Genomic DNA, 23,925 nt, shown 5'->3' with positions numbered 1-23,925 from the left:
AAACAGGTACCCTTCCGTGATCCCTAATTAGAAATTCACATTCCTGCTTACTGATCATTTCAGCGTCAAACGCTGAAGTCACCTTTTCTTTGATAATATTCATAAGTTTATCAGAGGAGTCATTAGCAAGTCTCAAATAGCTCACATTATCTGATAGTAGTCTTTCACATTCTCTTACATAATCACTACGATTCATCAACACAATAGCTCCTCCCTTATCCGCTTGTCTGATAATCAAGTTATTATCTTTTGCTAACTTTAGTGCCGATGCTTTTTGTAGCCTACTAAAGTTAGAGTTGCGAGACTTTTCACTGGATTCTAACTTGAGAACCTCTGCCAAAACCTGTCTTTCAAAGACAATGGATTCGGCGGTATGGGAATGACTAGGAGCACAGAACGTAGATGCATTACGCAACCCACTGAAATTTACTGGGTCTATATGTGATTTGGAGACCCATTTTTTAGACATTACCATTTTTCATCACAATGGTTTTTTGAAAGTGAAGCCCTACAATAAGACCACTGATAGGAACTCTTTATTACACTTCAACAGCCATCATGCCAAACATTTAAAGAATAATTTGCCATTCGGACAATTTTTGAGGCTGAAGCGTAACAGTAGTCTAAAAGATGATTTTGCTCAAAGTGCGGATGTATTGACCAACAAACTGTTGGCCAAGGGTTATCCGTCTAGAGTAATAAGAAATGCTTCAAAAAGAGCCTACAATAACAATCGCGAGGCATTGCTGGAGAAAAGTAACAAGACTACTAAAAAGATTGGCACTGTTTTTGTTAACACTTTTTCGAATTTGTCCTATAAAATCAAAACCATTGTGATGAAAACTTGGAAGAAAGTCTATTGTGGTAAAGAAGTGTTGCCTCCTTTAGTGGCGTTTAGAAAAAGTCAGAATCTACGGAATATTCTAATCAGAAATGATGTGACAGAAATGCGAACTCCACAGGTTAGACAAACTAGACTGTGGGGTATGCCTGAAGTGAAAGGACATTTTCCATGTGGGAATTGCAGCATGTGTGGACAAACAAAAGAAACTAGAGTATTGCAAATTCTACCTGATGTAAAGTGGGTCTTCAGTGAAATGACAAATTGTAACACAGCCAATGTTGTATATTTAATCACTTGCCCGTGTGGCCTACATTATGTGGGAAAAACGAATAGGCAATGTAAAGTTCGAATGGTGGAACATCGCAGCTGTCTCAAAAACCAGGTGATTACTGCTCCCCTTGTCAAACATTTTATTGAAAAGAAACATGGTTTTAATGATTTCACATGGCTGATTTTGAAAAAGGTGCATGGACATACCAAAATTGAAACGGATCGAAAATTATTGAATGTAGAGCAAAAAATTATTTTTAAATTACAGAGTAATGTGCTAGGTCTCAACGAAAGCATTGATTGGCATTTGGTCAGCCAAGTATGATTTTTGACAGTGTGAGATGCATATACCATATTGTGTTGGTGCCAGCATATCATTGTTTTAAAAAACACCTGTTTAGTGCTCGTGGTGTCCACTAATCTGTTCTACACCAGTAGGCTTCAGGTCCGTTCCAATATGGCCCTTCCCTTTGATGGACTTTTTTTCCAACACTGAGTAGTGTAGTCCTTTTTCTATGTTGCCGGGTCCGTTCCAACATGGCCCTTCCTTTTGATGGACTTTCCTTCCTACACTGAGTAGTGTAGTCCTTTCTTTGTGTTGCTGCACGACCATAGACGTACTGTTAGTGTGCAGCAGTTTTTGGTTTCACTGAATTCAGTGTTGGCTGTGTGCGTTTGGAAGCTGCCATTAGAGTGATTTAATCCCTCTGAGTGTACAGTTGAGTCATTAGCATTGTGGTTCTGTGTGTGATAATTTTCCCACTGCCGGTACATTCCCTTCCTGTACGCGTGGGGTAGTTTGGTTATCTTTTGCCATGGGTTTCCCACGTTGTGTAGGATGGACAGCATGGAAGTTTTTTCTGCATTCTATATATTGTACGGGCACTTAGTCTTAATCACGAGGGTGAAATAAAAGCACTCCCATCGGTACATGTTGAAGGGTGATGCCAGACATATGGTGTTCATTGCCATGCATCCATTGTTTTCCAGATTGATACTTTACGGCTTGACTGTGTGGATTTCTCCTTTGCAAACACGTTGATTGCTGCTTTGCTTGTTACAGTCTTGATCCCTACATCTGTGAAGGTAATTTATTTTATGATATTTGGAGCCCTGTTTTCATGTGTAATTGCATTTTGAAGCCCCTTTCTGGATATAACAGAGCATGTGGTCTCTGTGTATTGGTTCTGTCTCATTTAGGTGTGGCGATACTTTAGCGGACTATGACGCTTTTGTGAAGTAGTGGTCTCTCATTTGGCGAGAAACCAGCGAATTTGTCATCCTGTGACGCGCTTTGAAGTTTCACCATTTAAAGGTAAATTTGTGGGTGCCCTGTTGGGACCCGTGTGAGTGTGGCATAACCTCTATGCCATGTTCTTTTTCTACATTTTGTAGTACTTCCTTTCCCTCTTTTTGGAACTCATTAGTTTTTCCTTTTACTCTTACAGGCTCGGAGGTTCTTTCCTTCCTTTGCCTGTATAGAAGTTTGAATCTACCCTTTCAGCACGGTGTTGAAGAGATTAGTGGATGCTTTTTTTAAAAAAATTTCCCCTGAAGAATGTTCGCCCGAACTGGGCAGTGAAGAACAGAAACATGTTGGGATGGTTGTTGTTTTAGAGACACATTGAGATTTTTTTGTGTTATGTTATGTGATATCTTTTGTGTCATGCAAATAAGTGAACTTTGTATTTCATGTTTTAGTAACTGTTTTTTAGTGTTTAGTACACTGTGTTAGGTGAGGGTAGTGTTTTATGTTTAAATTCAGTTCGAATTATTTGAATAAAAATTTGTTATACACATTTTTTAATCAATCATAGCAGACGGTCCATTTTGTCAGGACTAGTGATGCCGGAAAACCTTATAGAGTTCCTGTGTAAAGGGGGTTGGATGTAAGTAAAACAAGACGTGTTATCTTACTCTTTATTGTATTATACATATTGCTCAGCTGTGGAACAACCTGTCAGATCCTTTGAGAATGGAAAGTAGCCACTCTGTGTTCAGAAAACAGCTTAAGACTCACTTATTCAGATAAGAAAGGAGCTCGTAGTCTTTCTGGGTAGTTTTGTAATTCTGATCATTGGCGCCAATAGGTAGTAAGTGTTGGTCTTGTCCAAGCGCCTTAATGCCCGTGGGCTACCAGCTCAATATAAGATACAATACATACATCAGTATTTCAATTAGGAACAATACAAACAGGTATATTGTCCTTAGGACACCCCCATGTTGGTTAATTGAGAACACTCCGGACAGCCATGCTGTCCGCGGACGCCCTGACCGCCTTTAAAAAAGAAAAAATAAGACACAAGCATAAAGAACACATTTAAAATGTTATTGTTTAACAGTAGAAACATTAGGAAAGAGGGGGAAGCAGAAACTGAAACAAATACAGGGGAATTAGGGGTTTGGACATGATGTATGGAGGAGAGGAAGGGATGGAAGTTTCATCGTACCGTTTTTCTTGGTGGGGAGGGTTTGGGGATAGTTGGCTGGGACATGGAGAGGGGGGAACAGGTACATGTTGGACAATGGTATTTAATGTCTTCTTTAATGTGGTCCACAATACACTCTTTTAGTTGATTGAAGTGTTGTAGTAATAAATCCATTTTCAGTTCCATTCGTTTGAGAGGATCTTCTATTATCTCTTTCGGTATATTAGTTTTATTGGTTGTCTAGTCTGTTAAAAAAAATGTGTTAAGTACATATAAAGTAATGGTTATTAATTGGCTTATATAGAGAAATGTTGTGTCTACACTCAACACGGAATGTGGATTTGGACAAGCACTCTGCCATTCAGCACTCCACACTGCATTCATACCAGTTTCAGGCAGGGCTGTCTCAGTCATTGTGTCAACGACCAGATACTGGACACCCATAACATGAAATGCGTATTCGTCACACAATCCATTCACCCAGGTCCGACCCCACGGGCGTACCCACAACATACAGTCATTGGGAAGGCTCCATCCAGTCTGGCATGGACTTCCCCACAATACCATATATGGAACTTCCACCCAACAGCCAGTCAGGGAGAAGGGACAGAGTCAGGGCTTCCCGGGACTTTGAGAAAATAAGGTAACAGGCGATAGAAAGCAAGAGGCCACAGGGGCCATCTTGTATCCTATCAGGAATCAACTGATTCAAATGGCAGGGCATGGGTATCCCAAAATGGAGGATACTCGAGCACCTCTCAAATTCAGCATGGAGCTGCCACCAGCCCATACCCTGCTCCGTGGGTCACACACAGGTACCCAAAAACACACTAGGAGTAAGGGTATCCCACGGGTCTGTTTACCATGACCAAAAAGGAGAAGAGCCGCACCGCCAGGAGTCCCACATGAACTCCTGCGTGGAAAACAAAACAGAACATGCATGATAAAGGATACGGAGGCCCTGTCCCTCCGATGCATTTCCAGCATCACAGTACTGTAATAAGGTACTGTGGGAAATGTTGAGCTGAAAAGTGATGAAAAAATAGACTGCATAATACAATATGTCTCTTTTGTGTATGGCTACTAGAGCAGGCCAGTTTGCCTATTTTATTTGACCGGCAGCCCCTCCCTTTTGGGATAGATATGTGCCAAGTAACAGACGCAGCTTTTCTAGCACTGCACTTATATTTAAAATAAATTCAAGCATCTCCAGATTTTTGGGATATCGGGCACAAAGTTGTTCAAGAAACAGCAAAACGAGGACAAGCGTTTGAATGGAAACTTACTGGCAAAAGCAGGACAGCGACATAGGAGTAAAAGTGGATTAACAAGACCATCTTAGTGTGTGCCAGACGCAGAGAAACTGCTGTGCGTGAACATGTTTCTTCATATTTTTAATAGTTTTACACAGGAAGTATTGACATACTGTGTACAAACATCAAATGTTAACAAGGAAATGTGCAACTCTTACCCAGATGGCATCTGCCATTTGATAGCTCTGTTGAACATGGACATTGCAAGCAATCCTCTGTGAGGAAAGCATTTTGATTTCTGTAGAAACTGGTTTCACATTTTTCGCAGTGTGCTCCTTCAGTGTTCCCCTTGCAGCCTATACAGTTGCCTGCAAGAAGAATTTTGAAAATGAAAATAAATCAACTACAACCAAAACAACACTTAACAACTGAATGCTAAAACAGTTTGCATTGGAACTATATCAAGTTACGATAAAAGCAGTGGCGGCGTGCCACTATGGATGGGTCACAGCAGCACAGTCTACCGGTGTGATTTATTTACACGGGGGACTGCTGCTAGCCTCTGAGCAGAGACATGTGCCCCACTACAAATGTTCTTTTTTGTTTTTATTTGTAGCTGCTTGGGCTCCACAACAAACGTAGCACAAAATGAGGCATCGGGAGCCTGGCCCCGCAGCCTCTCATTATTGGACCAACTTCATAGATACAGGGATCAAAATCAAGATTGGGTAAGCAGGAGCACAAGGCAGCCCCTGGGTATAGTGCATTAACCAGTGACTAGGAGGTTCCATTGCGGAACAAGGAGCTGGTATTTAGCATTCAGATAACCTAACTTTCACACAAGATGCAAACTTACCATTTTGCCCATTATTTATGACTCCCTATGCTTTCAGTGTTTTATAGATGCATCTTAATGTTTATTTATAGATTGTCCCAAACACACAGAGTTAAATTCACATAGTTGTGTTTTGTTATGCATCAATTAGCCTGGGGAGCCAAATGTAGCTCCTGGTCACTGTTGGCGTCAAGCAAATTAGGCTCTTCTAGGCTACAAGCACGAGTCAAATAGCTCCTAGCTCCCCCAATTTCAAACCCTGCATATGCTAACTGACAGAAGAACGCCTATCCTGTAGGTGTTCACATTACAGAGAGGAGGGGCATCCGATCCTCCACAGTGGCGTGGCAGGTGGGGAGGTGCGAACAGGAAAGTTTATGTGAGGTGTATGTATGAAATGTATGTACGTTTGCCTGTATGTAGTTGATCGAATGACCTATGAATGCATGGGGTGAAGGTGTGTGTCATCACTGACCACTTAATTTAGGGGTGGGGCTTCATGGGGGCTGGCATTCTTTCTTGCTTTATCCATGATGCACAGTTCTGTGCATCAAGGGTAAAGCAAACATACTGGCCTACACTTAATGAAGTACAGGCTAGCCACGTAATAATTAGGGAGATGTATCCTGCATTCTGCAGCACGACTCAAAGGGGCTGCAAATTCTCACCCCAACCCTCATCGAACTGCACTGGCTCCCGCTGCACCATCTTCAAATCCTGCTGCATCATCTAAAAGTCTGCCACCCTGAAGTCTGCATGCTGCCTCATGGAGAAACTCAGCATCTCGGGAGGCCTACGTTCCACCAGCAGTAAGGACATGTGCTGACATCCGACTCAACCCTCTCTTCTACAATTCAGAGATGAGCTCAAACATCCTCTTCAAGGAATGGCTCCTCTCTTACGACTAGGTCCATACACCGTCCACTCCCCACCATACCAGAGACTGTTTCCTCTCCTGGTTACTTTTAGATCCATTACTGACAATAGCCCTCCCTCCCATGTTAGATCCCCAATCCCTTGTTTCTCTGCTCCCTAACCTTGTTCTACCCCCCACCCTCTATGAATGTATAGCACTCCGTTGCTTCGGCTAAGCTAAGTCAGTGCTAAATAAATACCATAATAGGTTTGCTTTACTCTTGATGCAGTTACTATGCATCAAGGGTAAAGCAAACCTGGTAAGTGTTAATATATGGCTAGAATGGCCTACATGGGTGTTGACAGTGTCCATATACTTTTCTTTACTGTGTCATGGCATTTGTTACGTTTTACTTGGCATTAAGGGTAAAGAAAACAGGAGTTATTACGTGGCTAGACTGGCTTACATTGGTGGTTGCAGTCTGGCCCTATATTCTGTGTGTAATGGCATTTTTGTACTTTGCAATAAGGGTAAAAGCAAACATCAGTTTGATTATCTGGTAAACTGGCTTATCTTGGTTTAGCCAGTCTGGATATACTTTATTTTTGTGGTATGGCCTTCTTTACTGGCGGGGAGTCCTTAAACGGTAATACTGGTATATATTGGTGCAGCCCCCATGAACATGTATGGGCCTGATTTTATACATTGGCATAAGCTGTGGGCAAAGGAGCCATGAAAAAGCATTAGAAGATGGGCCTGAACACTGTTGGTGGCTTGCATCTATTGTTTTATTTCATGTGCTACCATAGAAAACAGATTGCAAACTATGTGGCTTTTTACCCAATTTTCCACAGAAAGTTCTGTATCCTCCACCCCGAACTCTTGTTTGAACTCCCTCAACTCGCTCGGTCGCTCAATGCGCTCAGTCGCTCCCACTTATTGGGCACATACATTTACGCACCTCCAGTGCAAAAATTCACCACTCGTCACTGGATAAAAGAACTCTAAAAATGCGACACGTTTAAAATAAGAACTATGCTGCACCACCCCCCAAAGTCATTGCTGCCTATGAAATTGCTTAGTCATAATATTTTTTTCAAGTTGAGTTTAGCACACAAATAAAATTAGGAAGTTAGATTGTCGAGGGATATGCATCCATTTTAGCAATTAACCCTGGTTGTGCACCACTTAGGATGCAGTGGTGCAGGTACTAATATAGTACATGAAAGATGAACTACTCAATGACCATTTACTAAGGGAAATGTATTCACAAACACTAACCCACAACGAACCCCACAAAAAGTTCTTAAAACGGATATTATGGTTGTAGCAAACAAACCAAAGTCCAAAGATGTGTCAGTAATGGTGTCTAAAGCAAGAATGCAACCAACTGCTACTGCCAAGTCTCTATATATGGTAATTTCCCAAGGAAATCTGGTCTTTTCTTTTAATTTTTACAATTGTTGGGTGAATTTCTCTCATGTGAAACTAATAAACCACAAGGCTTTCCTTTAATTTATTAGGGGTCTCTCTTGAGGTCTGGATAGACGTTTGATTACAGACCTACCATTTGTGTCGGCATACGTGGCGTCCACAGCAGTGCATGGCAAAGGCAGAGTTACTGTTTTACGATGGCAATGGGCAGTTATTATTAATCATAACTGGAGAACTTTGTGTCATGTTGTTGGACATCCTCATTGTTCCGTGTAGGTGGGGCTAGGGTGGGGGCAGATTGTGGGAAGTGATGCAGCAAGGCAAGAAGCCTCTGGGTTTAAGTTAAATCAAGTTGAAACCAGGTGTAACTGTGTGGGCCTCCGTATTCTCAGTGCACGCTTCGCACTGGGGTAATTCATGGAATAGGTGTGTGCCGAAAAGGGGAGCGCAAGCGTGAAAATCGCAGTGCACGCGTGCTAAAGCCACGCACGCAGCTGTTCGTCGATTCATGAAATGCGCTGCACGTGTAAAACCTGGGATGTGCGCCAAAATCGTGGGTGGTGCACACACGTCACTAAACGCCGTGTGCGACGAGCACAGCGAAAGCGCACAATGTGTAGCGCACACAATAATAGTGGGCGGAACATGGGGCGTAATACGCGGAATGGGGAACGCGTGAAAAAGGCGTAACTGGGGAAGTACTGCAAGGAAATACACGGAACGCCCACACGCACAACACGTATTCATGGAATTGAATACGAGAAACCTGTGCACGGCAAAAGACGCGCACAGGCCTAAACACGTCCGCCACACAAAGGCAGGCGGTTGCATCCCTGTGCAATACAAAAGTGTGCGCAAACAACAAACACGTATATACCGGCAAGATGAATGTCCCATTCTGTGTCCCCCTAGGAGAAATGGCATGTCACGCAACGCACAGGCATCCCATAAAAGCAAGAAAAAGAGATAAGCGACTCCTGTAGCCCACGTGCATGTAAAAAAAAACATGCAGTACACTGTGGCAGCCAGGAACCCAAAAAATACATAAGTGATCAACACGCAGGCTACTATGGCCAGAAAAAAGGGGTATGCGACAAACGGACACCCGCAGTGGGAAAAAAAGCGTGTGCGACTCACCGTCTGCCTTGCGTGTAGAAGAACGCGTAGCCAACACCCACCCACTGTGAAGTAATCGCGTGTGAACCCCAATGCCTGGAAAACACACGCACCGCTTTCCACGGAAAGCACGTACAGAGCGATGGAAACCCACGTGGGACCTTCAACCCGTGCCAGGGGAACGCCCGCGCATGCCACGTCACAGATGCGCTTACGCGCTAAGGGCCTTTCCTCGAATTACATGCTGATGTGCAGTTTTTTCATGTGCCAAATCACTCCATATCAAGCTGGCCACGCGACAACACACGGAAGACCACGCTCCTGCCCAGAAAGCCAGATTACTGAGCTCCGAGCAGCCTCCCACGAGCCAACTGCTGCTGCGTGCCTGCTGCCACCGTGCCTTGCCATTTGGTGCCTGCACATCTGCCATCTGCAGGGATCCAGTTGCCGTGACCACCCCTGCTTGAACAGGACTCCCGACTAAAGTCCCATCGCTCCACAGCCCAGCCCCAGGACCCAGTTGCCCACCCACACCTGCCTCAGGGGTCACCATGTCAGGGCAAACACCATCAGAGACCACTGGCGACCCCCAGCCAGAGAGGCAGAGGGCTACCAGCTTCAGTGATAAGGAAGTTGGTATCCTGGTGGAGCAAGTTCTGGGGCATTATGATGCCCTCTTCACACCATTGCGCGCCGACAATGAAGGACGTAAGAGGATCTGGGAGGACATAGTGGGTGCCATCAATACGGAGGGGGTGGCACCCCGCGACATCAAACACATCCGGAAGCGCTGGGAGGACTACAAATCCAGGACTCTCAAGAAGGCCCGGTGTCTCTTGGAGGCAGCGGATGCAGTGGGGCACCGGGCCCATTTTAGCACCCAGTAGATGAGGGTCCTGGAGCGCATTCACCCAGTGCTTCACCACCAGATCCTCAGGATGCAGGCCCGTCTGGAATCAAGCGGTAAGTGCCCATGCATTCCCGTTTCAAACAGTGCATGTTGAAGCGTGGTGGTAGTTAGCTACTCGGCTGCATGTGTGACATTGGTCATGTATGGATGTGTGTGTGCAGGGAAATAATGGTGCTGCATGTGAGTCTAGTCCGGCGTGACCCACATGGATGGTGTATGTGTTACAATGCATCATGCTGAGCAGCATGCAGAATGCACACATGTATGCATGCCTGTGCCTTGACATGTTTGGGGTGTGAGAGATGTGTGCTGCTGTCATGGACATGCATGATGTACATGTCCGTGTGTCAGAGTAGTGTGTGCACCATGGATGCATGACGATGTGTTGAATCACTGATACAGCCTACTCATCCTTGTATCCACTGTGTATGTGGGCATACAGGGCCAGATACATGACCCTCTGGTGATGCGTGTGCATGCGATCAGCATGTCCCATGATGCATGCGAGTTTCAGGCCACCATTGGATGTTTCTACGGTGCAGTGGACATGGATGCAAATTTTTGTTGCATGTGCCATGTGTGTTGCCTGCACTGACCCATGTGTTGTTGGGAGACATGATGGAAGTGACGTTTGACAGTGCCACTCATGTGCTATTGCTTTCTGTCTAGGGGACTACTGTACAGTACCCCGATGCTTGTGTTCAATTTCTCCCCTTACACAGCGGCGAGTGAAGAGGGCAGAGACGGCACTGTGGAGGAAAGCGGCAAGGATGCCTCCACCGGCCGGCGACGCAAAGGCCCAGTCACCCTCCCAGGAAATTCCATCATCCGGGAGCGAGGGGACTGGTGCCGCGCCTGCCACTACGGCTGCAGCGGAAGGGGCGGATGAGCCCCCACAGGGGCTTGCTACGGCAGAAGACTGCGTGGAGCCATCCAGGTTGGTGGTGTGTATAGAGGAGGAGGAGGCCACTACAGAGCCACAAATGGGGCCTGGTGGGGGTGGTACCACTGGTGCAATCCAGGGCAGGGGCAGGAGGCAGCACAGGTCACCGCGGAGGTGCCTGTGCATGTCTCTGTCCCTGACACGGTGACTGCATCACTATGCACCAGCAGGGATGCCCTGTCCCAGGCCCGTCTGCAGGTAGGGGGTGGGGGGGGGAAGGGAGGTACACGTCATCTGACACTCCTCTACCTGCGGACGAGGGGACCCGTGACCAGATGGAGTCCGTCCTGATTGGTGTCGCGTTGCGCACACGTATCATCCGCGATGACGTGCGTGCTTCCTGGGGGGACCACATACGTCATCACGAAGAGCTGTGTGCCAATGTGACCCAGTTGGGAGGGGCCATGGTGGGGGGGGGGTTCCCTCCATATGTCGGCCAGTCTTGCGTCTCTCTCCTCCTCTGTGCACATTATACGCCAGTCGTTCTCCCTGCCGTCTTCCGGCCCAGATGCCACCAGAGCCCCCTGTGGATCTGCCCCAACCAACGCAGCCAGTGAGGTGGAGATCCCATCCCTGCCGCCGTCGGGAGTCGGAGGTCCAGCAGGGGTGGCCACCCCACCAACTGGATCCCAGCGGATGGAGGATGTGCCGGCATCATCGGGCAGGGCATGTGCACGACGTCACCGGGGGATTCCATCAGCCCGGATGCCGTCATGGTGGCAGAGGCAGTTGCATCGGAGGCAGCAGCCGGCTCAGCGTGGGAGGTATCATGGCTCAGGGCCATCAACACCCCGGGGGCAGGCAACGGCCGAGGGGCAGGAGGACCCCGGACTGGGAGTGTCTACCGTGTCGCAGTGGTTGGGCCGGTGGCGGGCAGAGGGCATGGCTCAGGATGGTCAGGGCGGAGAACTCCATGCACCGGGCTTTCAGGTGGGTGGAGGGCCACTTGGAAACTCGCAGGGAGTTGAGAGATACCATGGCTGCATCCCTGCGAGACCTCGAGTCCAGGGAACAGGCCTGCCTCCGGAACATCGACATGGAGTTCAATGATGCCCTGGCTCGGAACAGCAAACAGTGAGCCGTGGGACTAGCCCGCCGCCTTTGTAAATAGTTCTGTAGGTGTAAGTTTCCCTTCTATTTTTTTTTCCTTTGGGGCGCATGGACTATGCCACGCCTTTTTGTATATAGTTATTACTTGGGTAGGATTTAGGTTAGGTTTCCTTTGGATTGTTGGGCTCATGGACCCTTCAATGTGAATTTGTAAATAGTTTTGGACCTGGATTTCATTTTCTTGGACCCATGGTGGAATACTTTGCTTTTTTTAAACTCTGATTTTTGTTTGATGGATGGACCCATTGAAGCCATTTTACTTTGGATTTTATTGGTTACAGCATTCATTTTTTTTTTCTTCCTTTTTTGGACTTCCGCACTTGGAATATTTTTTTTTTTGTTGTGTGCGTTTGTTTTATTCATTTGGTTTGTTCTTCAATACACTTTTTTTCTATACTTTACTTGTGTGGTCTTCTCTCATTTGTTTTGTGCATGTGACAATGTCGTTTTTCACAGTCATGTGTGTCCATTGTTTGGGTCTAAATGACATGTATTCATGGCCATGCTGGTTATTTATTTTCCATCATGACAATGGGAATTCAATGTGGAGTGGATGGAATGCTTTGGGTGGCCGTAAGGGCCATGGGTCTGGAGTGTGATGACCTGTCGGGTGGGGGGACATGGGTCGGGGCCTGCTGGCAGGTGCCCGTCAATGGTGGGTAGGTGGCGGACATGAGTCGGGGCCTGCTGGCAGGTGCCCGTCATTGGTGGGTGGGTGGGGGACATGAGTCGGGGCTCACAAGTGCGCTCACAAGTGCATGGTAGCATGTGGGCTGCCTGCAGGGCATGGTGAGGGTTGTAGGGTAGCCCTAGCCCCCTGTGGTGTGGTAGTCCCCTGTGGTGTGGGCTGCCTGCAGGGCAGGGGATGGGGGAAAGGCCACACCTGGGAGGGGACACAAAGCAAAATCGCGTGTGAAACTCCCTGTGCACCCCAGAAATACACGTACCCTTCTCGCACAAGGCCTATCGCGTGTGAAACTTCCCGCGCACCCCCCGAAATACATGTACCCCACTTGCACAAGTGCTATCGCGTGAGAAACTTCCTGCGCACCCCCAAAATACACGTACCATGCTCGCACAAGGCCTATCGCGTGTGATACTTCCCGCGCAACCTAGAAATACATGTACCCCGCTCGCACAATAACTATCGCGTGTGAAACTTCCCGCGCACCCCCGAAATACACGTACCATGCTCGCACAAGGCCTATTGCGTGTGAAACTTCCCGCGCACCCCAGAAATATACGCACCCCGCTCGCACAAGGCCTATCGCGTGTGAAACTTCCCACGCACCCCCAAAATACACACAGGCACCCCATCCACCCTGGGCATGCCCCACAGGCAGCCCACTCACCCTCCCCATGCCCGCAGGCAACCCATCCACCCTGGGCATGCCCCACAGGCAGCCCACACCACAGGGGGCGCTTTTTCTACACAATTTACGTGGGGCGAGCGAGGTACACGTATTCTGAGGGGTGCACAAGTACATTTTCACGAGTTTTGTCTGCCGTGAGCGGGGTACGCGTAGTATTTTCACGCGATTACAGTGTAGCGGCCCTGTAAGCTGGTCCAGGGTTAGCGCGGCCCTTTGCGCTGCATTGGGGATTTCAATGGCTTTTCCTTGCGCAAGGGGCGTAACTGGCACTGCGGGATGTTCTCTGCGCCAGTGCTGAAAATGGCTTGGAAATTCCATGAATACAAGGTGCGCCAGAATGCTGTTTAGCGCACACGGCTGGCGCACGCTCCCTCTCCGCGCTGCTCGCGTGCGCTGCCTCTGCGCTGAAATCTATGAATTACCCCCTTAATGTCTTGTGCCTGTGTCCCAGTCAGCGTGGCCCAAGTGGCTAACATTCGCGACAAAGGGCCTGAGCTCAACATCCGTGCGGGCCCGCAAGCTGCATGTGTCTTCCCCCTGATGATCACCGCAGGAGCGGCCTGCGTTTATTTCGAACCGGGCAGCGGCAGTGAATGGCAGTGCCCTCGTGCAGTGAAGAAATACCCCTCTCAACGAGGAAGGCGGTGGTGAACTGCTACAGTGTATTTGGAGATGTGAGACCCGGGGAGAACGATGAGCTGTCTCAGCTATGACGTGCAGCCAGCAGGTCAGAGGGACTTCAGTGCTGCTACTGCATGTGGCAGTTTAGAATTCAAGTGGCCAAGCTTATAGAGGTGGGGGAAGGGGACCCCCACACTGCTGAAGGGAATCCAAGGCCTTTTCATTTTCACTAAGGGCTTAAGAGACAGCCATTTTCCAGATCAGCCCTCGCCACAGGTACAACAATGGTGTGGCAAACACCCTTAAGGACAACCACTTCCTCTTGGGTATACATTTAAGAGAGGAACAGTGGACAAGGACACACAGCTACCACCATGTTGGATGGTGAAATACCAGCCACAGTGCCTGCACGCTTGTCTGAAGTGTTTTAGGTTGCGCAGGGGGATGTCCCAACTTGACAACTGCCCACAGCATTTAACCTCCCACATATCAATAACCTCAGCCCACGTTGGCTTTGCTGGGCAAAGGGCCCCATGGACGAAAAGCGCAAGAAGAATACATTGACCCTGGCAGTAGGGGCATCAGTGCGGGACATTCTATATGAACTGGTTGATGAGGAAAAAGCCACTTTCCAGGAGATCCAAGAAGCACTTGCCACATACTAAGCCAACCACACCAATGTAGACTATCAGAGGCATATTTTCCATACCACCGTGCAGGAAAGAGGTGAAACTCTAGACAATGTTATGCGACTCTGCATCAAACGGTGCGCATTCCACAGCTACTCTAACAAAGAAGCACTGCGCTCTCATCCTAGCGGGATGTGAAACCCCTGAATTCAAGACACAAATTGCTTCGCAAACAACGGTCCTTAGACAAGATCCTGGCCATGGCACAGACTGACTCTGCCATAGCTCAGCAAATTGTCAATTTAGGTAGAGTAAAAGTATCCTCTACGCCGAGAGAACTATCGCCAGCGGCTGAAGCCAATACCTAAAGCACCAACAAAACTTGTTTCCAGTGCGGGTACGAGTTCCCCCATGAGGGCACGTGCCCTGCCATGGCTAATGAATATGCTGCCTGTGGAGGTGATTACCACTTCTGGGCTGTATGTAGAAACGCCCCCACAAGGGATCTCACCGAGAACCAGCCGGCGACACCCAAAACATCACCTTGATGACAGGAAGCCCGGCCGCGAGTACTGGAAATATCGCCCAGCTGAAGAGGGAAGGTGACGGTCCTACAGCTCCCCGGGCAGAAGAGGAACCTACAGAACAAGACGGAATGCAAGATATGTGAAAGTAAGATCCCACTCAGGAAGTGAATCATCCTCATCTCTGGATGATCAGCGGAAGAGGGGCTACGTGAAACAGGCATGGTGTCAAGAGAGACACAAACTCAATTGTTCCAATTTCAAAACCTTTATTTACTATAATGCTGGGGTTGGTGGAATAACTAATTGGCCCCAACTCTAAAGGCATGGTTGCCCCAACTGATGTTTCTAAGGGGCGTTGATGTCAAAGTTCAAAACCAAAATCCGTCCGTGTCTAAACCTATGCTTGCCTTCACTGTTTGATGAAATGTGGTACGAAGTCTTGTTAAAGAAAAATAGTGATTCAAAAAGAAATATGTACCAAGGCTGGTTTAAGGTGGTCTTCTCACCAGGTGTGGCTTGGTCAGTATCATCAAAGTTCGGCACAATCAAAAAGGTTTTTTGTTAACTCTTCTCCACAAAGTTCTTGCACTCTCTTCAAACAACTCCCAATGTCTTTAGTTACTGGGGATTTCCTTACCCAAGCTTCAATCCTTCCAAGTTTCAGATCAACCAGAAATGTAACAGTTTCGCTCAGGCTTCTCAGGGTTCCCTTTCCGAAGCTTATGTCTCTTTGTTTCACCAAATAAGGATTCACTTTTGTTAGGCCTCTTAGGGTTCCCTTCCCCAAGCTCAGGTCTTTTCAGTTCCAGTTCCAAACACAAAATTCGACTTGTCAGGATGTGCCTTTCAATTATTTACAGTTCCTTTCACACACAGCCTTCTCCTGGGGCAAAATCAGAACTTTCGAAAGCGCTAGGTTCTTTGCTGCCCCCAAGCGCGACCACTCTGACCCTTGGCCTCTCTATTTCCTGTACTAGCTTTTCTTCCATCCTTTCATCTTCAGGTGCTTCCTGCACCCCTTTGTTATCTTCCACTGCACATTTGCACCTTCTTTGTCTTTCTCTTTCACCTTGTTGAGCCCCTTGCAACTCCCTTTGATTTACTTTCCCTTCACTTTGCCTCCCTTTACTTATGGGTACTTGCACCCTTCTTAGTCACTTTCAAGCCGTTTGCTTCCTTCACTGTGCCTCTTGCGCATTTATTTCTTTACTTTTGTGCACCCTTGTACCTGTACTTTTCGTTATCGTGCCTCCTGCACACTTATTTCACTCTTCGGTGCTCACTTGCACCTTACCTTTCCTTTGCGTTTGGTCACTCGCACCCTTCTTATTCATTTTCAAGCCATTTGTCTCCTTTCCGCTCTCTTAGCACCATTCTCTTGCTTTCCATTCACTTTGCTTTCTGCTTCGTGCTGCTTGAAAATTCTGTCTTTCTCCATTCCTGCTCCAGCTAGCCGAACGCTCCAGAGTTTCTCCCGCTTACAGACTTCAAACTCACCGGGTAGCGTTGCATTGTCGAGCGATCTCTCCGGGCATATGGGATTGAGGTCAGGGTCTCACCACCTGCCTCTCGGACCCCCTTGATACCGGCACACATCACAAGGGAATGAGCACTTTTCAGCACACCAACAGCAGGACACGGGGAGCCTCGCTCTGGCTCCCTGGAGACACGGCTCCCTAGCTAAGCTGCAGCCCATCACATACACACAGCCAGCGTCTCAGCACGCCCATCTCCTCTGGATCCTCCGGGCTTCTCGGCTCCAATCAGGATTCAGAGCTCGCTCTGCTTTACTTTCCAAATCTGGGTTGGAACTGAGAAGGGATCCCCTGCTGGACTCATCCAAGCAGCCTCCCTTGTGCTCTACCAACTGCTTTTCCCTCTGCTCTCTCCTTTTATACACCTGCATTGTATCAATGGGCTGCAGGTGTGTGCTCAGGGCTGGGTTTGCCAGATCTCCAATACTCCAATTAACAGGACATGACTGACCCTTAGGACCCTTTCTCTCCTGGTTAATCCTGAAGAGATGTTTAATAGAGTGCAGGTGTATAGGATTGCTGTCAAGTGTCTGACCTCGGCTGACTATTAATGGGACAGCCTAATAGGCCTCCAGCAGTGTTGTTCTTATGTGTAATCCTTATAACTCCCGGCCACCTCTTCCTTGTCCCAGTACATGTTGGAAGTGGGGAGGAGGAGAGGAACCGGATGAGATTGAAAATACTCCCTAAAGGCTGTGGGAGTGTGATTTGATGATATATAACTGGGAAGGGGAGAATATTGTGTCCCTGTACCAGTTGATGTTACCTGTGGGGAAATGAGGGAACATGTTTTACCGTAACCTAAAGAGGTCGTGGGAGGGATAAGGGTAGATTGGCCATCAGTGGGAAAAGGGGGTTATCGTGTCTCACTGTGGATACCCCACTCCTAATCCCCAAGGACCCTCCACCAAGTTTCCCTCGCTTGTCCAACCCCCAGGTTCTGGCTCCAACAGCGATGTCCGACCCCTCGCTACCTGAGCAGAGGATCCAGACTGAGGAGTGTAAATACCTTCAGATTTCTCACAGTTAGCACTGGACAATGAGATTGCCAAGGAGCATAGCCCGGCGTTGGTCCTTCAAGTCAATGACACCCCGACTTAATTCCTGATTGACACAGGCGCAAAGATAAATGGCATGAGTGAGGATGCATACAACCGGCTCCCGCACCCGCCAAAGCTGAGACCATCTGCAGTGGATATTTACCCATATGGCTCCACACACTGCTGCTGAGCAAAGGGATGTTCACTACAGACAGCACCAACAAGTCCCACACAGCTCGCATCCAGTTACACGTACTCTTTACCAAAGCCAACCGTGGGTGTATCCAGAGTCTCCGAAATGCCATCGACATGGGTCTTGTCCACATTTTATACCATATGATGGCCCACAAATATAGGCTCCCAGACTGGGATGTTGTGAAGGCATTCCCCAACCTCAAGGCCTTTGCAAGCTATGAAATTGCAAAGTGCGTCCCCACTTTGACCCAACGGGCAAACCAGTTGCACAACACTATCGTGGCATCCAGATAAACATCCAGAAGCAGGTGAAGGAAGAAATCAGGCGCTTACTGGACCTTAAAATCGCCGAACGGGCGGTTGGACTCACCGATTACACCCATCCCGAAGAATTCAGCCAAAGGGTCCATTCGCCTGTGTGTGGACATGCACCAACAGAATGTAGCCATGCCACCAGGCCCCCAGAATCACTGACAATCCACCTACTCGATGGGGTGACCGTGTTCTTTAAGTTGGACCACAAGGAAGAAGTTACTTACCTGTAACTGTTGTTCTCCAGCATGGGTCTGGCATGGATTCACATGCTCATGAATATTCCCCGTCGTCAGGCTGGGAATCCTCGGTAAAGAAAAAATCAGTATCAGTTTCGTTTCTGATCTGTCTTTCGTAGTAGTAACCAATCACTTATCTCTGCGTCATACTGACCACAGCCAATGACTGCCCTCTACCTAAGCCCCGCCTCTGGCAGCCATCTTCAGATTTGGTAGCACGTGAAGTGGCAGTATGACCAAGTGAAGAGCCGCAGAGGGGTAGGCGGGAGGGTTCGCATGTGAATCCATGCCAGACCCATGCTGGAGAACAACAGTTACAGGTAAGTAACTTGTTCCTTCTCCAGCATGGGGTCTGGCATGGATTCACATGCTCATGAATAAAGAATACATAGCAGTACACACATGCACAACCACGGGAGGTGGCAAAGGCTCAACATTAAGCATTACATCAAACTCAACATTAAGCAATTCTTACCTCCTCACCAGGCTCACCTTAGGCGAACAGATTGCGCAGCACTGCTTGGCCGACCCTGGACTCCTCCCTGGAATCCCGATCGACGCAGTAGAATTTCGTGAAGGTGTGCGTCGACCTCCACGTAGCAGCCCTGCAGATGTCCAGCAAGGGCACACCAGATAGGAACGCCGTGGTAGCTGCGATCGCTCTGGTGGAATGGGCTCTCGGACGGCCAAGCAGCGGTCAGTTTGCCAACCGATGACAGTACATGATACAGCCGGAGAGCCATCTGGAAATGGAGGCCTTTGAGAGAGCCTTCCCCTGATTGACAGGTCCAAAGTTCACAAAAAGTTGTGACGTCTTCCGAAAACACTTCGTCCGGTCCACGTAAAACTTCAGCGCTCTAGCCACATCCAGCGAGTGCAAAGTCCTTTCGGCCGGCGACGAAGGCGACTGGAAGAAAACAGGCAACACCAAGGGTTTGTTGAGGTGGAAGTCCGATGGCACCTTGGGCATGAAGGAGGGGTGCGTCCTGAGCACTACCCTTGTGTCGTGAAAAGTCAAGTACGGGGGTTTGCTGGAAAGGGCCTGGATCTCTCCCACTCTTCGTGCGGAGGTGATGGCCACAAGAAACGCTGTTTTCCACGACAAGAACTTCAACGGAGCCGAGTGCAGAGGCTCGAACGGAGGTCCCATGAGCTTGGTCAGCACCACGTTGAGCTCCCACGCCGGGGCCGGAGCCTTCACCGGCGGGAACGATCTGAACAGTCCCTTCATGAATTCTTTCACCAGACGATGAGACCACAAAGACGTCCGCCCCGTGGTTCTGGTGTATCGGGAGATCGCAGCAAGATGAATCTTGATGGACGCGTGCGCCAGTCCAGCCTTGGCCAGCGTCAGAAGGTACGGCAGTACCTGGGGAGCCGTAATCCGTAGAGGGTTAATCTTCTGTGCGTGGCACCAGTCAGAGAACCTCTTCCATTTGTGTCCATAGCATTTAAGAGTTGAGGACGCCCTGGCCTTTGCAAGAACCTCTCTGCAGTCGGCCGGTATGTCGTATCCTCCAAACTCTAACGCTGCAGGAGCCAGGCCTGCAAGTTCAGCGACTTCGGGTCGTGATGGAGGATGGCGCCTCCTTCCCTGGAGAGAAGATCCGCGTCCACTGGCAGCTTGATTGACGGGGACGCTGACAAGTCCAGAAGGTCCGGGAACCATATCTGCCTCGGGAACGCAGGTGCGACGAGGATCATCCTGCACTGTGACCTCTTGAGCTGGTTGATGAGCCGGATCAGCAATGGCAATGGAGGGAACGCGTATAGAAACAGGCTCTCCCAGGGGAACGAGAAAGCATCACCCATGCTCATCGACTGGGGAAACCTGCTGGCGAACTTCCGGCACTTGGAGTTCGTCGCCATCGCGAACAGATCGATCTGGGGTGTGCCCCACCGTCGGAAGAGGCGGTCCACTAGATCCTGTCATAGTTCCCACTCGTGGCACGAGCGCAGCTCTCTGCTGAGCGAGTCAGCGATGGTGTTTTTTATCCCTGCCAGATGAAACGGCACCAGAAACATCCCTTGGGCGACCGCTCAATGCCACAGATCCTGCGCCTCCTTGAACAGGGCTGGGGATCTGGTACCGCCCTGCTTCCTGATGTAGAACATGATGGTGGTGGTGTTGTCGGTGAAGATCCTCAACACCTTGCCCTTGAGGGACGGAAGAAAGGACCTGAAGGCCCAAAACACTGCACGGTGCTCCAGGACGTTGATATGGAGGGACTTCTCCGTCGGAAGCCAAAGGCCTCTCACGTGCAGATTTTCGGTGTGCGCTCCCCACCCTTCCAGGGAGGCATCCGTGGTCACTGTCTCCTGGTGGCCGGGGGTCTGGAAGTCCATGCCCGCCGTCAGATGCGCGCGGGTGCCCCACCACTGGATCGCTCGTCGGAAACTCTCGTCGAGTGTGATCCTCTCCTCGAAGCTGCCCGTCGTCTGGATCCAGCGCGCGTCCAGGAACTCCTGCAACGGGCGCATCCGGAGCCTGCACAGGCGGATGAGATAAATGCAAGAAGACATCATTCCGAGGAGGGACTTGATGGACCTCACCCTGGCCGCGTCCGCAACCAGCATCCGCTGCACCTTGCCCAAGATGGCCCTCGTCCTTTCCTCCGGCGGAGAGGCCAGAAGCGACACTGTGTCGAGCTTCGCTCCCAGAAACAGAGCGTCTTGCGCGGGCACCAGGTGGGACTTGGCGTAGTTTATGAAGAATCCCAGGTCCGTGAGTAGTTGGACAGTCCTTGCCGTGTGCTCCACGGCGAGCTCCTTCGTCTTTGCTTGGATGAGCCAGTCGTCCAGGTAGGGGTAGACGTGGATCCCCTCTCGGCGCAGCTGCGCCGCCACCGGTGCGAGGCACTTGGTGAACACCCTGGGTGCCGACCTCAATCCGAAGGGAAGGGCTCTGAACTGGTAGTGACACCCTTGGACCACGAACCTGAGAAACTTTCGGTGTCCCTTTAGGATGGGAATATGGAAGTAGGCATCCTCCAAATCCAACGATGACAGGAAATCGCCCTCCTCCAGTTGACCCAGGACGTGTTGGAGGGTGACCATCCGGAACTTCTGTGCCTTGATGAATTTGTTCAGTCGTCGTAGGTCCAGGATGGGACGCCATCCTCCCGTCTTCTTCTTCACGAGGATGTATCTTGAGTAAACTCCGGAGCCCCGAAGCCTCTTTGGGACGAGCTCGATGGCACCCTTCTTGAGCATCGCCTTTACCTCCAAGAGAAGTTGAGGGACGTGATGTTCTTTCCTGGCCACAGGGGGGACGCGCGGGCACCTCTTTAGAAACTCGAGCGCATGACCCTGAGCTAGGGCGTCCAGCACCCAACGGTCGGTGGAGATGGACTCCCACACGCTGACGAAGTTCGCCAGCCGGCCTCCCACCGGGGTGCTTCGGTGGGGGCCCGACCCCACGGCCGGTTCAGTCCTGCTTCGACAAGGCTTTGCCGCCTTGTCCTCCTTGGCGACGACAGCGGGGTCTGCCTGACTTGCCTTGTCCCCTGTAAGCTTCCTGTGACGACGAACGGGCCGCTTGACGGTAGGTGGAAAATCCGCCACTGGAACCTTTGGAGGCACCCTGTTTGCCTCCGCCGCTCCGAAAGGGCGGCCGCCGTTGCTGGGGAACCCCAAGAGCCCGGGCCGTCTCCGTATCCGCCTTGATGGCTTGAAGGGAATCGTCCACTGTTTTTCCAAACAGGTTGTTTCCGTCAAACGGCATGTCCAAGACTCTGGTTTGCACGTCCTGACGGAAGTCAGTAGCCTTGAGCCATCCACGCCGCCTAAGGCACACGCCGTTGCCCAACTGGCGAAATCCAGTGTCAGCGATGTCCGTCGCAATCGTAATGGCGTGGTCCGACGCCACCTCTCCTTCCTGCAAGATCTCTAGGGCTTCCGCCCTCTTGTCGTCTGGTAGGAAGTCCAGCAGGGGGGCCAGTTTGTACCACAACTCCCTGTCGTAGCGGGCTACGATAGCCAAGGCGTTGGCCGCCTTAATCGTCGTCGCTGCCGACGAGATGACTCTGCGTCCCAACGTGTCTAATTTCTTTCCCTCGCCGTCCGGCGGGGAGGTTGACGTAGGGGCCGCGCCCCCACCCGGTTTCTTCCTGGCCGCTGCGGAGACGACCGAGTCCGGGGTCGGCTGTGCCCGAAGGCACAAGGGGGCCGCATCCGGGACCCGGTACTTCTTCTCGTACCGATCCCTTCTAGCCGGCGTCGTGGATGGGTTCTTGAGGAGGGCGAGGCCCTCATCCCAAATATCGTCTAGTAGAGGTACAGCGAGGACCGTCTTCCTCTTGGTCTCGCGCCGTTGATAAAGGAAACTTTCCTTCTTCTCTTCCGGGCAGAGCTGGAAAAGCTCGGATAACCTGGCGATCATGGAGTGAAACGATCCAATCTCGTCGGGCGGGGAAGCCCGGGTGGGAGGTGACGACGGGAGATCCTCGTCGTAAACCTCGTCGTCTGTACCCGTCGCGGCCGTGTCAGTCCCCGTATCATCCCCACGTGTCGTGGACGGGGAGGAGGGCTGAACAGTGTGCGATGGCTGAAAAGGAGGTGGAGGATGAATCCTTTTCTTAGGGGGAGGGATCCCAGAAGGGCCTGGCTCCGGGTCCCCCGTCGGGAGCGGTTCCTCCGTTGGTGGTAACGGCAGTCTCGTCCTTATCTCCGAGCATAAGGACTGTATAGCCAACAAAATGGCCGCCGAGTTGTCTTGCGGCACTGGTTGAGGGAGATCCGACGGGCGATCAGGAGCCCCGTCGGAATCCTCGACGCCCTCGTCGTCTTCCACGTCGGGGTCCCTCCCGACAGGATGGCCTTCTTCCACGCCAGAGCCGTGGCCTAAGACTTCGATCAGCTCCTCCTCAGAGGTTGAGGCAGAGTCCACGACAACCTCCTGCCCCCCCTTTTTCTTCTCCGGAGGTTTCACAGGGGTCCTGTCGATGGGCATGAAAGAGGACTCCCTCCGCGGTGGCAGGGAGATTCTGGGCCCCGGGGTCGCCACCACTGGTGTAGCCTCCACAGGCTGAGCCAGGGCCGCCGCGACTGTCTCGATAGAGGCCTTGGCCGGATGGATCAAGGCTTTCACCACCTTAGGTGCGCTCACCGCCTTCTCCTTGGGGGGAGGGTCACCACCTCGCTCCCCCTCCGATGGGGCCTTAGGGCACGACCGGGGTCTCTCCAGGAGTTTCGCCGGGTGCTCGGCCTTCCTCTTACCCGAGCCAGAGCGTTGGCTCGTGGTTGATGGCACCGGGGAGGATGCGCCCTGCCTGGCGCCCGTAGAGCCCGACCGTTCGGCGCTCCCGGTGCCAGCGGACTCGCAGTGCTTGGCCTTCTGTTGGACCCCCGTCGCCGGGGCGCCCTCAAAGGTCTTAGAAGACCGCTCGGACTTCTTCTTCTCGCCTGACGGGCTCTTTCCTTCCAACCAGTTGGCGAGACGATGGCGGTCCTTCA

At 50.3% G+C, this 23,925-nt stretch overlaps 1 protein-coding gene across 1 annotated transcript in view; it reads right to left on the bottom strand.

The window, feature by feature from the left end:
• Positions 1-23,925, bottom strand: part of MEGF9 (multiple EGF like domains 9) — a 363,416-nt gene that overhangs the window by 127,081 nt on the left and 212,410 nt on the right. The window contains exon 4 of the mRNA XM_069609886.1: positions 5,015-5,164. Within this exon, the coding sequence (XP_069465987.1) occupies positions 5,015-5,164 (150 nt within the window). The remainder of the gene's footprint in view (positions 1-5,014; positions 5,165-23,925) is intronic.

This window comes from Ambystoma mexicanum, chromosome 8 (genome assembly GCF_040938575.1).
Source record: "Ambystoma mexicanum isolate Mex_15411 chromosome 8, UKY_AmexF1_1, whole genome shotgun sequence".
Lineage (NCBI taxonomy): Eukaryota > Metazoa > Chordata > Amphibia > Caudata > Ambystomatidae > Ambystoma > Ambystoma mexicanum.
This window is presented reverse-complemented; position numbering and strand designations above follow the sequence as displayed.